This window comes from Anomalospiza imberbis, chromosome 14 (genome assembly GCF_031753505.1).
Source record: "Anomalospiza imberbis isolate Cuckoo-Finch-1a 21T00152 chromosome 14, ASM3175350v1, whole genome shotgun sequence".
Classification (NCBI taxonomy): Eukaryota; Metazoa; Chordata; class Aves; order Passeriformes; family Viduidae; genus Anomalospiza; species Anomalospiza imberbis.
Genome location: NC_089694.1, coordinates 12,227,406 through 12,241,420, shown reverse-complemented (window position 1 = coordinate 12,241,420; position 14,015 = coordinate 12,227,406). Strand labels below are relative to the sequence as shown.

Genomic DNA, 14,015 nt, shown 5'->3' with positions numbered 1-14,015 from the left:
TTTCACACACAAATTGAGAAGGACTCAGAACAGAAGATACTTAGAGGGCTTCTTCATGTGTCAAGATCTGTAGGCAGCTGCTTCTGTTGAGTGCACCGAACATGTGAAGGACTCTTCCTGGTGTCCATGTGCTTCTGTGGCACACATAGGCTGTGTTGTAGAGCCACCAGAAACAAATGGTGTGCTCACCTGCAGACCAGACAGGGTGGGGTTTGGTTTGCCATCTGCCTCTCCTTCAAAGATGTTCTTCACCATAATGACATGAAGGGCTGAAAAGGCCCCAGTCAGAGGCAATTCCTTTGGGTTTCAAAGCAACTAGGGGCTTGAAATCCTTCCTTCCGAGCTAAACCACAGCTTTACACTGCAATCATTTAAGAAGCCCATGTCCGCAGGGGCAGTGAGGCAATGGAGAGCCAGGGAGGGAATTCTCACAACCAGGAATGTGCATCCTGCAAGTGTCCCAGTGACTGAAAGTGCCAAAATGAGTTTGCTCCTTTTCACATGATCCCCTGGCTTGTTTGTTTACCTGCAGGCTGAAATATTTCAGAAGCAGTTTAATTCAACAGAGACCTTATGTCTGCATTGAGAGCAATATTCTCATTGGGCATGCTATGCATTCTTTTAATATAAAGGCAAATGCATTTTCCTATTGACAAGATTAATCCAATTTGTTTTCATAAGAAGTCAACAACATTTGTTCAGAATAGCTAACACTGTGATGATTCTCCTGAGCAAAGTCGTATCAGGCTTTATTTCAAAACAGCTCCTGAAATTAGAATGCTTTTGGAATGCTCCAGGCCACCTACTTGTGAAGAGTTTAGATAAAGGTAATTTAAGTAAAGCTGTGAATTAATTGCAAGGGCTTTGCGATTCTGCATTACAAACTTTTGCTCCTAAGTAACTCATTTCTGAGCAGTAACTTTTAATCAGTTCTGCAGCACCTTGTCTTTACTGCAGTTAGGCGAGTGCCAGGGCTCACCACTAGACCTGTGTCACTGTGATGCAGTGCAGTACTAAACAGGCTGCTCATGGCTCCATACTAATTTGTCTTGCTACAAGAGCTAACACTGCTTGAGCTAACACAGCCTCTTTATCAAGTGCTAGTTAAAACTAAGTTTCCTATGATGTCAGCAACCTTTTCAAGTGACAAACAGGGACTCAGCACTGACCTGTACTGCAGCACAGGCCTGCTGACTACTGTTCCCTGCAAAGTGGCTGTAAAACCATCACAGTATTTATTAAAATCCCAGCTGGATGAAGCCATGAAGTGCAATGTGCTGGCCAGTTGCTTTTCCTTACATAAGCAGCTGCTCTCTACCTGCAGTTCTCTGAGCAGCCACACCTCTCCCTGCCTTGCAGTGCTCTCATTAGCAGCTACTGCTCACTTCCAACACTACACTTGCCTTTGGCACAGCTCTACCCCACTCATTGCAGCGGTGGCAGCTCAGGAACTGGCACCTGCATTAACTGAGCACATCAGCTCCTGCCGAGGCAGTGCTACAGCCAGACTGCTGCAGACACCCAAACCCTAGCCATGCAGCACTTTGGATCCTCCTAATCATCCTGTTTGATTACTTTTCTGATGTTTAGGATCTTTTCCTATCATAGTAAGTTGGCCTGCAGTGTTGGAGGCATGAGTTAGTTACGGCAGCACACTCCTCTCTAAGGAGGCTATACAATCTTCAGGCTGTACTAAGAGTTGGAAGAAATCCATTTAGATACTCTTTTAGGCCACATACCAGCCACTTGTCTTTCCACCAGTTGTCAAGGCACCTTTGTACAAGCTCACTCCTAGGACTATCAAAATAAAAGACTGTGAGGGTGATGGTCACATTCTCACAGTGACAGCAATAATCTGCTTCATATGCATATTTATTCTGTTCCCACTTGTTCAGCTGACACCTCTTTTCTAAGAGACAGGTACAGCTTGAAGTTTCCACTGACATTTTACAAATGACAGTTAGAACCAAAGCTTTGGAGAGGAAGCAAGTTGGAATTTGAGAAAGGGTTTTTATACAATGAATGGAGCATAAACACCTTCCCAAAAGGGCCCTACCAAACCAGAGAAATCCAAGATAAAACCTGCCAGAGAAAGAGCATGTGTGTGTCGGCCTTTCTGCAGTACATTAACAATGCCAGGTTAGCAACAGGCTACTCTGAGCTCAGACCTCACAAACAGTTAAGGCAGAAAAATATCTCCTGATGCCAGTAAACAGCTTCTGTCCTACACTGACAGCAGTGTCCTGGTGTTACACCGATGGTGCCAGTCCTGCTGGAACAACAACACTGCCAAGGAAATGCCAATGGTGCAGGCGGTCCATATTTAAAATGCAAGTTACATACCTAATTTTGAAGTAATCTTGCCTCCTTACATAGGAAATATTTCAAATTGATCCAATTTACAGTTAGCAAAGCTGGGTTTCAAAAGGGAATGGCTTGGGTGATTATTTTCAATAAATGCCTAGAACCTGCAGGATCCACAAGGGATCTGCCGTGAGGCAGATGATGTATTTTCCTCTGAAGTGCATTAGCATTGTGGCTATTACTGAATTTTTGGGTTTTACAACCCCTGCTAGAAAAAAGAGCTCATTATTTCATCTCTGGTTTCAATTTCTAAACTATGTGGTTATAAGCCTGAGCACTGAATATTGTTTAAAGCAAATATTTGAAATAAACATTACTGAGAGCTGTCAGCTCAGGTGGTAAGTTATTCTTTTAGGTAATGTTTTTTCTCCTTTCTTCAGCATGGCCGTATTATTTTGAGTCATACAAAAATGATTTCTCCTAGGAAAATAAGCAAACAAGAGCCACACACTTGGGCACACTTGGGAGACAAGAGATCTTTCAGGCCTTTCTCCTTGCTGCAGATGAGATACTGTCAGCATCAAGCTGTCTTTCAGGATTACTTTTGACCACAGTTATAAATTCTGATCAGTACTGAGAGACAGGAGGATCTAAACCTGATCATATCTGAACATGTTTGGAGCTTGCCTATCTTCATGCTTGATGCTCCACCAGCAAAATACCTGGCCCATGGTTTTGCACAAGTAACTGGGATATGACTTACCCTTGGCCAATTTTTTCAAATCGAGTGTATTTCTTCTTAGGATCTCCCACGCTCACAATGCTCCCTGAAAGAAACAAAATGCAAGATTCTCGTTTCAAAACAGAGACTCCACCTTCCAGCAGATCTGAAATGCAGCCCCACTGTCTGGGGCTTTGAGCCATTTGTGGCCAGTTGGGTAACAACCACAGCAACAACAGAGGCAGCTCCATGGCACAGACGTCCTCCATAAACACTGTTTGCTACAGTCCTTTAGAGTTACCCTGGGATGCTGATCCTGAGTCCAGCTGATATGATGCAGAAGACAGACCAAACAAGGGGCTGCTGCCTCCCAGAAGCTCCATGCTGCAACAGTGGGATGGTCAAGCTCCACAGTGTGAGCAGGAGGTTTATACCTTCTCATCTCCTATCCCTCCTTCTAGTCAGCTAGAAGGGAATCCCAGAGTCCTCGAGTCATGTTCTTCTCTACTGAAGAGTTATTTTTTAGTGAAGACCTAGAGATTCTGCTCTAGAGAAGCAGAATGAGCTTTGTTTTATTCCATGCATTTCAGTGAGATGAAACTATGAAAAGTTAACCAGGTTCTGAAGGTGTTACATCCTCAGCTTGAGCTCCCAACACTCCAGTCCATCCAACTCTTGCAGGTTGGCACAGCAGGGCAGGACCACTTCAGAGCACTTGAGACTTTGTGGGCATCCCAGGCAGTAGCAGGCTCACCCTGCCATCAGCCCTGGCAGGTGTTCCTGGAGCACCGGGAGAGGGGAGTGAGCATGTGGGGCAAAGGAAACCTCTTCTCCTGCAGCTCCCATTAACACTCTTGCCAAGAGCTGCAAAATTGCTTTAGCACGGAGTGTACCAGATGGTGCTGATGCCCTGTCTTCTTGCTGTGCTGGCAGGCAGGAATCCTGGCTAGGCATTTAGTCAGATGCCCATTTGGATGCCAAGGACCTCTCTGCTCCATACAAATGGCCTGGACAGGGGGAAGAGGTGTTTGTGACTACTAAGAGGGAATGGTGCATCATCTAGTTTTGTTTTGGATGCACAGGTAAACAAATATGTGTTTTTATTTGGAATACAGGGATACAGCCAGAGCAGTCAAAGGAAATACACTGCACATCACTGAAGTCTTTCCTTCTGAACTCATCTTCTTAAACTATTTGTGTGATGTACATTCCAAGATGAGTCCTTAGAAGACATTTGCACTGAGCCACCACCTTAGGCTTCATTGTTTGCATTTTATCACGGAAACTACCAGACCAGAAAAACCAGTACTATTTATTTAATAAAGCCTTTCGATTTATTTGAGTCTGTCAGATTTTGGCTCTTTCATTAAAACAAACAAATTTTCCTAATTAGTGCTTTTTTCCTTCCCATCAGATTTCCAGCATCTCCAAATAGGCAACAAGGTGTCAAGCAGGGCAAGGTTTAACTTCAGCTTTCAGTGGCATGAAGTCCACAATGGGTGATGGGGCCAGACTGTCCCACATGGGACTGTCTCACACCCTGTGGCTCACAACCCCATGGGCTCTGCAGCAGTAAATCAAACACTGCTCTAATTCTGTGCTGGGCTGGACAACAGGAAAAACACTGTGCTGCCAGTGCCTGGCTAGGTGCTATTTTCAGCAAGTTAGTGGAACGGTGTATCTATTAGAACAGATATCAGAAGTTCATGGAAGTTCATTCACTTCAGAAAAGAATACAGAGAAGAACTGAAGAAGAAAGATTTTTAAAAATAATTTTCCAAACTTGCCAACTAATTTTGAAGTTCAGATTTGCAGAGTTTTTCCTCAAGAATTGAGTAGCTGCTTTTCCAAGGCAGTTGTTTGTGGCTGGTTCCCTGTACTTAAGCCAATATACATCAAACATTACAGCATTAAAATCAACGAAGTGACAGGTACACAGCTTCTACCCAGACAAGCATTCCCTGCTCTGGACAAAAGATAAACCTATCAGCTATTTTGATGTCTTTAAGCACTTTCCTTTATCAAGTCCTAAATTAAGTGACTAAGAAAGCTGAATTGGGCCAGTTCTGTTTTATAGTTATCAGTGGAACATAGTCATGATTTCATTACAGACAGAATTTTATTTGATCTTATCTCAATATTACAGTCTTTACTCACTAATGAAACTCTAAAAGCTCTAAAAGAACTCAAGCTATTTCAAGCAGAAAAGAATTATGAAAGCAATTTTAGATAAAAGGGGGCAGGGGACATCTTCCTATAAGTAGCATAGAAAGAGTTGTGAGGGAAGTAGGCAAGGTGGAGCAGTCATGCGAATTAAAATAGAACAAGCACCACGCTTCTTAAATATAATTAGTTCAAGACTCTAATAAAAAAGTATCATGCCTGTTTTCAGAAAGCTTCATGAAAGCACAAAAATATTTTCATTGCTGACATCACAATTTGCCTAAGGCAGACATTCAGACCTTGCTCACTTGGTAACAAATTGTTAAGAAAGAAAAAGCTTGAAAGCATGTAACGTTTCAAAGATACAACCCCCAAAAACTCCAAGTCTCAGTCCCAACCTGGCATATACAGCAGCTTGAATAAATGATACTCATTTATCACACTTTAGCTCATACTTGAGCTCATGGATGCAGGGTGTCTGTAAATCTCAGGGGGGAAGCCTGCCTCAAACATTTAGCATCAGTTGAAGAAGCAGAACTCCTCTCTCTATAAGCTGCCATACATGCAGGTAACCACCTGCTCTGGAACTTATTTCACTGCGCCCTCAGCTAAAGCTATTGAATTTATCCCTTGGATACTCCCTAATGTCACTGAGATTCTTGTCAACCTGGTAAGGATGCAGGAAACTTGATGCAAGCAGCTGAAATCTCACAGGTAAGGAAGGCTTCAGCCTGTGCATTCACAGCAGCCATCAGTGGCAGGGCAAGTACGACAAGAAGGTTGAGCAATGGCAACCACTGAGAAAAAGCCACAGCCTCACAGCACTCTATTACAAGCAGTTGCCTACATTAAATACACATTTTTGGCTTTGTGATCAGACAGAAGGAGGTGTAGCTCAATCTGCTTTTTTTACTAACAATTATTGGTAGATACAGAATAACCTGGGCTCTGTTCTGAACCCAACCATTTAATCTGAGAACACTGCACTGGCAGCTATCACATGCAAGAAGCAAATTAAATTGGTTGCACTGCAGAATCAGGAAGGCCCTGATGTGCTTCAGTAGAGTATGATGTACACAGGGGTTGGGGCCAACGGTTAGGATTCTAATAGTAATAATTGGCTGAGAATTAGCTGTGAGAAAATGCTGTGCTGTCTGAGGAATATATAGCGGATATAGCTCTTCCAAAGGAGAGCTCACTGACAAAACTGTAAAATTTTCATAAAAACCAACTGTAGAAGTAGGAGGAGCAATAACAGTTACAGAAAGAACAGCAAGAGAATACCTGGAAAATGTGTAACTATCTCAAGGAGAGCTCATTGAGGCTGAAGGAACCAGTTTAGTGCTGCAGTTGTCTACTGGTAAAAAACACCACACCAGTAAAAAACCTCCCACAAACAAAAACCCAACAAATTTTTGCAAAGTATTTTGACTCCAATGAATCATGAGAAGTTAGGAGTCTAGAGAGAATTTAGGAACCCAAACTTTCTGTTTCATTTGGCCATTAGTACACAGGAGCTCCCTACATCATTCACTAGGTCACAGCCTTTTGCTCAACCAGAAATGACATCTGCTTTTGCCTTAGGCACAGAAGGAAGCTCAGGCAAACCCAACCCAGTCCCAGCTGCCCTCAGAGGCAGCAGGAACACCCTAAGTGTTCCCTTGCTGCTTCGAAGCACAACAGTTTCTGCAGGGAGTTGTGAATGACTCTGTGACACTAAACTGCGGGAAACATTTGGTACAGCTAATGCTGACACATGCAGGAAATACACTGCTCTAGCAGACTCAAAATACCCAATACATACTCAGTTTCTCTAGGATCTCCTCATCTGTCATCTTGGATTTTTTTCGCTGCCGGTCTGTGTTTCTGTACAGGGTGTTTGTGTTTGAGTTTTCAGGTTGGGGAGTGGTGGCTTCTTTAGCTGGTGCTGGTGCAGCGGCAGGTTCAATAACAGAGCGTGTGTAGATCTGTGACAAGAAATTATTTTGTGTCAGAAAGGTGGCTGGCAGAGATCCCCTGAGATCATATTTCAAGTACAAACCCTTAGGAAGATCGCGTCAGCCACATCCAGGACTCTAAAACTGGTTTTGCTGCCCACTTCTCAAACTGAGCAAGCAAAAATGAAAGGTTACAAGTTCATGGCCAGTTTCATGTTCAGTTTTCATGGATTTGCTGATATAGTCCATGGAGAGGGGCAGGTACCTCCAGAGGATAGTGTGTCCTATGTATCTTGCCAGGATATGAACTGCATCTTTGGACAGCTATTGCTGCTGACAGGGAGCCTGCACAGCTGGACAAAGTGGCTCATTTTCACACCTGTAGCATTAAAGGACATGATGGTTCCTCTTACCTGATATAAGAAGAAAGCCATGGCCCTCGCCAGAATCCCAGGAAACTGGCACATGAATGTGAAAGTTCAAACCCAATTTTCCCAGTGTCAGAGGCTGGAGTGAAGCTCTGTGTCATGACAGGACTTTCACCAAAGCACCTTCAGCCCCTTCAGTGCTGTCTGATCACAAACTTGCAGCTCTGCACTGCACCAAACACAGACCTAACCAAAGCTGGCACTTACTGATTTTGTGTGTTCAGGCCGCGGGGCGATAACAGGTGGAGGTTCATTGTCATCTTCCTCCTCTTCATCATCTTCATCCTCTTCTTCAGACACAGAGGGAGCCAGAGGAGGTTCTGATGCTGTTTTTGTGCTCTGTGGACAGACAGTACTCTGAGTGACAGCTGCTACCCTGGCACTTGGCAGCTTTAACAGCTACCTACACCCTTAGTCTTCCTAGACATCAGAAGCCAATCTAGACATGCACATGCTCCCATGGGGCTAAGTTCTAAGTTAAACTCAGCATAACACTTAAAGGTTTAGGTGCATTGAACTCCACCAGTCCCAGCTGCTGCTCAGAAGTTATATCATGTCATCCCAATAAAAACAAACAAAACAATGAACAATGAAACAAAAAAATGAAAACACAACTTCTGAAGTTTTTACCAACTGTTTTAAAGCTGGCTACAACAGGCCACTTGGAGAACTGATGCAAATCAAAGGCACCATTCAACATATTCACATCTGACTGTCACTCTCTTTAAAATGCCATCCCTTTGGTCCAGTAGAACTACCAGTAAGGGAAGCCCATAGCAAACAGGGAGACCTGAGTGGGTAATTTTGGAAAGCTGTCATGCTGACTGTCTCACTACTGCCTCTGTCTGCTAGACAAAAATACTACAGCATCTGCCAAAGTGTCCATATCCACTGGAAAATCTACTGGGAAGGCTTACTTTGCTCTGGTGAACACCACACTTCCTCTGAGAAATGTGTTTTATTAAAGATAAGGGAAGTGGCATTGATTGAAAATCTGAAGTGTGAATATTCAAAGATGATTTTCATTTCATTATACACAGTTGGCTGTAGAATCACAAACCTCACATGAAGCTGCTTAACACTTTAAAATAAAAGCCAAATCCCCATTCAGTCACTTGCTATTTAATTCACTAACAATAATCCTAATAAATTTGGTCAGTATTAATGTGTATGTCACTCCCACATCTCTGGGATTGCTATGGCAATCCAGCATTAATTAGAGTGGGTGGTTATTTAAAACTTTCCTTCAATGGTTCCAGTGAGTTATATATCAATTATAACCTCATTTATATTCAGTTATATATCTAGCTGTACTAAGGAGAAATCATGAAACTTGATAGAAATGGCATTCTAAATTTTGAAAACTAAATTAAAATGGGCTCATTAGGTGGTGCTGCATATTGTTGTGAATGATATACACCATGGCTAAAACCAGCCAGCAATCTTCTGTCTGCCAAACCAGACTTTCATCTTTCTAAAAAGATCTTAAATGGAAAATCATAAACCAGCCAGGGAAAGCTCATGGCTTGCTCCACAGTTCTTAAACACTAGGAACATCAAAGGTTACTTTCCCACTCACCGACGGATGGGCTTCTATGTATCCATGGGCGCTTTTATCTGCAATGAGCAAAGGAAAATGAACTAGATGCTGTTAGAAAAAAATCCCTGCCTGTTTTGGGGAATCCCACAGAACAAGTCAACCCAAATAGAGATTGTTTTTCTTTCACACCATCCCTTCAGGAGCAATAGCAAGGAAGAGAACAGGAAAAAATTCCAGACTGTGTCTATTTTTTGGCCTGTTTGCCAATAAAGTAAATAGAAATTTGGTCAAGAAAATGCAAATTGTTCTTTAACTTGCAAATTGTTCTTCTGTTCCGCCCAAGAGCTTAAGCAGCTTTTTTCTCCTTTTCTTCCTGTGGGTTATTTTTTTTTTCTGGTTGGTTTGTTGGGTTTTTTTTCAAAAAATTGCATACATTCATTCTCATTAGCTTGCTGACGACATTTCCACAGAAAAGCTTCTGTGAAATCCCCCTTAGCCATGGCAGCTCTATCCTGACAAAGTATGAGAACAGCTCCTGGGTTCAGGAGCACACATGTACTGTTATGAAGTCTGCATTTCATCACAAAGGGAATTGCTATTTTAGGACACAGTAAGCATCAAATCCTTTAATTATGGAATTTGGGGAAAAAAATGCTTTCTCTCAATCCTGGAGATAAGTGCACAGTTTTTAGAAAGACTTCTGCGAAGCTGTATTTTGGAAGCTGTCTCAGTTGAACCTTCAAACTGAGGAAATGACAGACTCCACTGCCACAGACCATCCTGTGGAGGAAATGGAACCTCAGCAGGCTCACTCCAAATACTGTCTGCACTCTGCTGGCTACTGACACCCTCTTTTTAGCTGAAGCTGTTGACAGACACTCTGCCAAACTAATGCTATCTTAATGGCTTTTTTGTTTCAAAATCGTGGTTAGTTCTAAAAACCTGCAACAAAGCAAGGTCACCATTTTAATGACATTTAGGGGGGGTGGGGAAAAGGAGAAAGGGAATCAATTTCAGGAGTATTCCACAATGTAGACTTGGTTCAGGTTGCCTCCTGACAACTTGAATGCTGAACTTTGCTCTGACTCGTTTTGGAGCCTGACCTCCCCTGTTTGGAGACGTCAACTTACCTCCTGACGTAAAGCTCATGTATTTCTGGTTGTTAACTGTTTCTTTCGAATCATAAAATTTGAGAACATCTAGAACAGCCTGTGGGTTCTTCTTCTGCTCCAGTTTTGTTATGTTGGAGGTCTGTAGTAGCCTGGCCCACTGCTCTGGAATGCCCTGTAGACATCGAGTGGAAACAAAGTGGGTTTAGAGTATTTAAAATCTGCAGCTTCACAGATCTTTACCAAGATCCCATGCTCGCTGTAAGATTACTTGCAGAAATTTTGATTGACACCTTACAATTAAAATTAGATGCAATCATTTCTTCTCTATCAAAAATCTAGCTAAAACCAGGACCCAACTTTATAAAAATAAAGTAATGACTGTGAAAGGAAAAAAAAAAGGGCATGAAACTTCTCTGGAAATCAACTCTGCTCTTCCATGGAATAATGATTTAAGGCTTAAGCTTGTTTGCCTGCTGATGCACGGCAGACATAACAAGACTGTTCTCTGTTGGTGCACAACACAGTGTTTTTTAGGAGCTTTACACTGGACTTCTCATGCTTAGGAATGCAAACACATTTTGCTGAAATGATCACTGCTGTCTGATTTAAAGGTAAACCCCACACTGATACAATTAATTTTCAGTATACCAGGGAACACTGCGGGGTAAAGAATCTGCCTTTCAGCTCTCAAAATCTTAACACTGAGGTATACCACAGCTGCAAAGGATGTTTCTAGATTCTCTACTGCTAACATACAGAAACGAGGGATTCATAAAACAGGCTGAGAGCTCATCCAAAGCCTTGGATGAATTCTTGAACATCTTAAGGGTGAGGTAGAATTTGAAAATCGATCCAATCACTAAAAGCCCCAGCTCCACACTGAAATTCTATTGATGAGAACTCGCTTCAGTTACCCAGGATAATTCCCTAGACTAAACAGCATGCTATTTCCCCCTTTACTGCACAGCTGACATTCAGCAGTGAATTGTAGGGCTCACTGAAGGAAAAACGTGCCACCCCAATCTACTTCCATATAGCTTCTTCTCAGAAATTGTCCACAAAACAATGTGTGACATGGGCCTCCAAAGTTTAGGGTTGATGAAAAAAAGTGGGAAAAGCCAAGCAACAAATCTACTGCACACACATCAACCTGCTGCTGCAGTGCTATGACATCTCAAAGAAGCATTTGGGGCCTGTGACGCACCTCTGGGAGCTTCCCTGGGCACATCTGTGAGCCATAGAGATCTGGCTGTAATGGACGTAAATAAAGAAAGAAAAGAAAGTTAAAACAGAATGTGGGAAAACTTAGAAGGTGGTAGGAGGAGGAAACCAATGGGCCAGAATGGGCAAGTCCCATCTAAAATGGGAGTTACGAGGTGGATACCAAATAGATCGGGTGGTAGACAGGCTACAGGAAGGCAGATTTAGGAGAACAGAAAAATCACAACCGTTCCAAAGTTTGGAAGCATCGTTCCCCCTCCTCTCTTTTAAACAGTTTTTCTCTCTTCATAAAATACATTCCTGAGAATTAATGACTAGAAAAATTACATGTGATTTCCCTTGTCAATTTAAAATTAAAAAAAAAAAAACAACAAAAAAAAAAGAAGGATCTGGGCTTTTGCTGTTTGACTAGTTTTGAAGCCAGATTACTATTTTTGAATGCCTCTATAAAAGTTTTTTCCAAGCTTGGGCGTTCTCCAGTCCTGAGATCATCATTTGACCAGTGAAGAGAGCAGATGGTCAAAGTCAGATTGTGAAATCTGGGAGGTTGTGCTTTGCCACAACACAAACAATCTGCATGTGTCAGACTGAAAATCCAGACAATTGTAAAGAAATGCTTGATTAGAATAGGAACGTGCAACTTCTTTGGATCTACAGCCACAACTTTTCCAACTTACTAATGTCATAATCTAGAAGCTTTAAAAGTTTGGTGGGTGACCACATTTTCTTCTAGGTTGGGGATGAGGAAATGGTTTCAAACATGCATGCCTTACAAAAAACACGCCCCAAAGGCCTGCTAACCACACTGTCCTTCATTCAGAAAATCCAACTCCTTTTTCAAATAAAGGAACATAAAGCTCTAGCAACATGCTCCCACCCAACAGTTCAAACCAATTTTATTCTCTGCTTTAAAAGCCCTATTTCTTAGCAAATGTGGTTGCTCCAAGCACAGTGAAATGGAGATGTAATGTTTTTTCACAATGGACAACACAGGTTGGTGCTCAAGCCTGAAAGCCAGAACTCAGGAGCCCATGCAACTGTGCATCAGGATGCATCTAACAGCAATCTGGGGACGCAGCTGGGGGCGATGGTTTGGTGTCAGAAAATGGCCCAATGCATTGCATATAACCAGGAGAGCAGGCACTACTGGCATGACAGCTGCAGTAATTCAAAACAAAAAAACACCCATATGTTTGCACATTGATTGGACACTCCCATGGCACTTCCAAACTTTTGAAAGAGGCGGACAGCGTGACCACTAGACAGTAGGAATATCAGAACATGGTACGGGCTAGTGGCAGTCCCTTTGCAGGATGTACTTACCACATGACTACCCAGCTGATACACAGGTTCTATCCAGGCTGGGACAACCCAAACATGCCTAATGTACTGTGTAATGTAGTGCCTGCATCTGGGATTAGCTGGGACCAATATCTAGTTCTTAATGGTGCAAAAATTCCCTTCCTTTGATTGATGTTGGACTCTACTGAGGACTACAGCATTAAGCCCTGTGCTGGCAAGCTGCACATAGGAAGTCACCTGTCCTTTCGGTTAGTTTTGAATTGGTTACAGCCTTCTCAGACTGCAGCACTTCACTTCCACACTTCAGGAACAAGGGTAATTGCAAACCAGCAGACATCTCACGTCCACTGTTTCGAAAGGGAAAAAGGTATTTAAAAAGAAACTGTGCTATAGCAACAAAGCTGGACCTATTTAGCCATGTAGAATTGATTTGCTTTGTGTTGGTGACACCTGACAGCAAAAAACCCAGAAGGTCTTTGATCCTAGAGACTGTTTTGAAACACTGGTAGATAATAACAACAATCAAAATTATCCAAACCTTGACCCCTGAAATACAGATATCGAGTGCTTGTGCTTAGAACTGAAGTGTGTTAAGCCTGATGCCCCTCCTTTCTGTTCCAGTTGGCAGGGACATGAACTAACCAAGACCTTGACCACCAGTCAGATTATGAGAGAACATGAGTGTGACCCATTGTGTTTGCCTGGAGTCAGAAGGAAAAATCTCAAACACAGGACAGAAATAAAGGCTGAAAGGAAGAACAGATAAAAAATAAGAACAGCTGAACATCCAGTGGGAAGAGAAAGGAAAGTGGGAAGGTGAAGACAGACAAGAAGAAGTGATGCAAACACAGAAAGGAGATAAACAAAAGTATAAAGTAACATAATATGATATAAAGATAAGGAGAATGGCACTGAAGATTAACCTGAACAATAAAGTGGGAACAGGGAAAGAAAGACAGGAAAAAAATGAAAAATCAGGACAGACAGCAGGGAAAACACAATTTTAAAAGCTTTATGCAAAGCTTCTGATCAAAAATGACCATATCTGGGCTTTTTAAACATGCATTTAGTCAAGCCCTAGGGTTTGGCACAGAATAAATTTCGAAGCAAGATTTTATGACATCTATTTTAAAAATCCTAATTAACTAGTCCACTTATTTTAAATGTAGCTGTATTTCCTAATTACTAAGTATAATTCAATTTCACTACTCCTTTGAAGACATGCTGTAATTAAATGTGTCTTTTTTCTTCTACTGTTATTCCTATTGTTACAACTGCTACTGTAGG

At 42.2% G+C, this 14,015-nt stretch overlaps 1 protein-coding gene and 1 long non-coding RNA gene across 7 annotated transcripts in view; both read right to left on the bottom strand.

Moving 5' to 3' along the window:
* PAK3 (p21 (RAC1) activated kinase 3) overlaps window positions 1-14,015 on the bottom strand; it is a 229,422-nt gene that overhangs the window by 8,833 nt on the left and 206,574 nt on the right. For 5 of the 6 annotated variants that reach the window (XM_068204924.1, XM_068204925.1, XM_068204927.1 and 2 more), the window contains 6 exons: window positions 11,410-11,454; window positions 10,224-10,377; window positions 9,133-9,170; window positions 7,761-7,892; window positions 6,993-7,155; window positions 3,068-3,131 (listed from right to left, as the gene is read on the bottom strand). In XM_068204924.1, coding sequence (XP_068061025.1) covers window positions 3,068-3,131; window positions 6,993-7,155; window positions 7,761-7,892; window positions 9,133-9,170; window positions 10,224-10,377; window positions 11,410-11,454 — 596 coding nt within the window. The remainder of the gene's footprint in view (window positions 1-3,067; window positions 3,132-6,992; window positions 7,156-7,760; window positions 7,893-9,132; window positions 9,171-10,223; window positions 10,378-11,409; window positions 11,455-14,015) is intronic. The other variant, XM_068204929.1, reaches the window with a different exon arrangement.
* LOC137482545 (uncharacterized) overlaps window positions 1-14,015 on the bottom strand; it is a 49,381-nt gene that overhangs the window by 17,164 nt on the left and 18,202 nt on the right. The window lies entirely within an intron of this gene.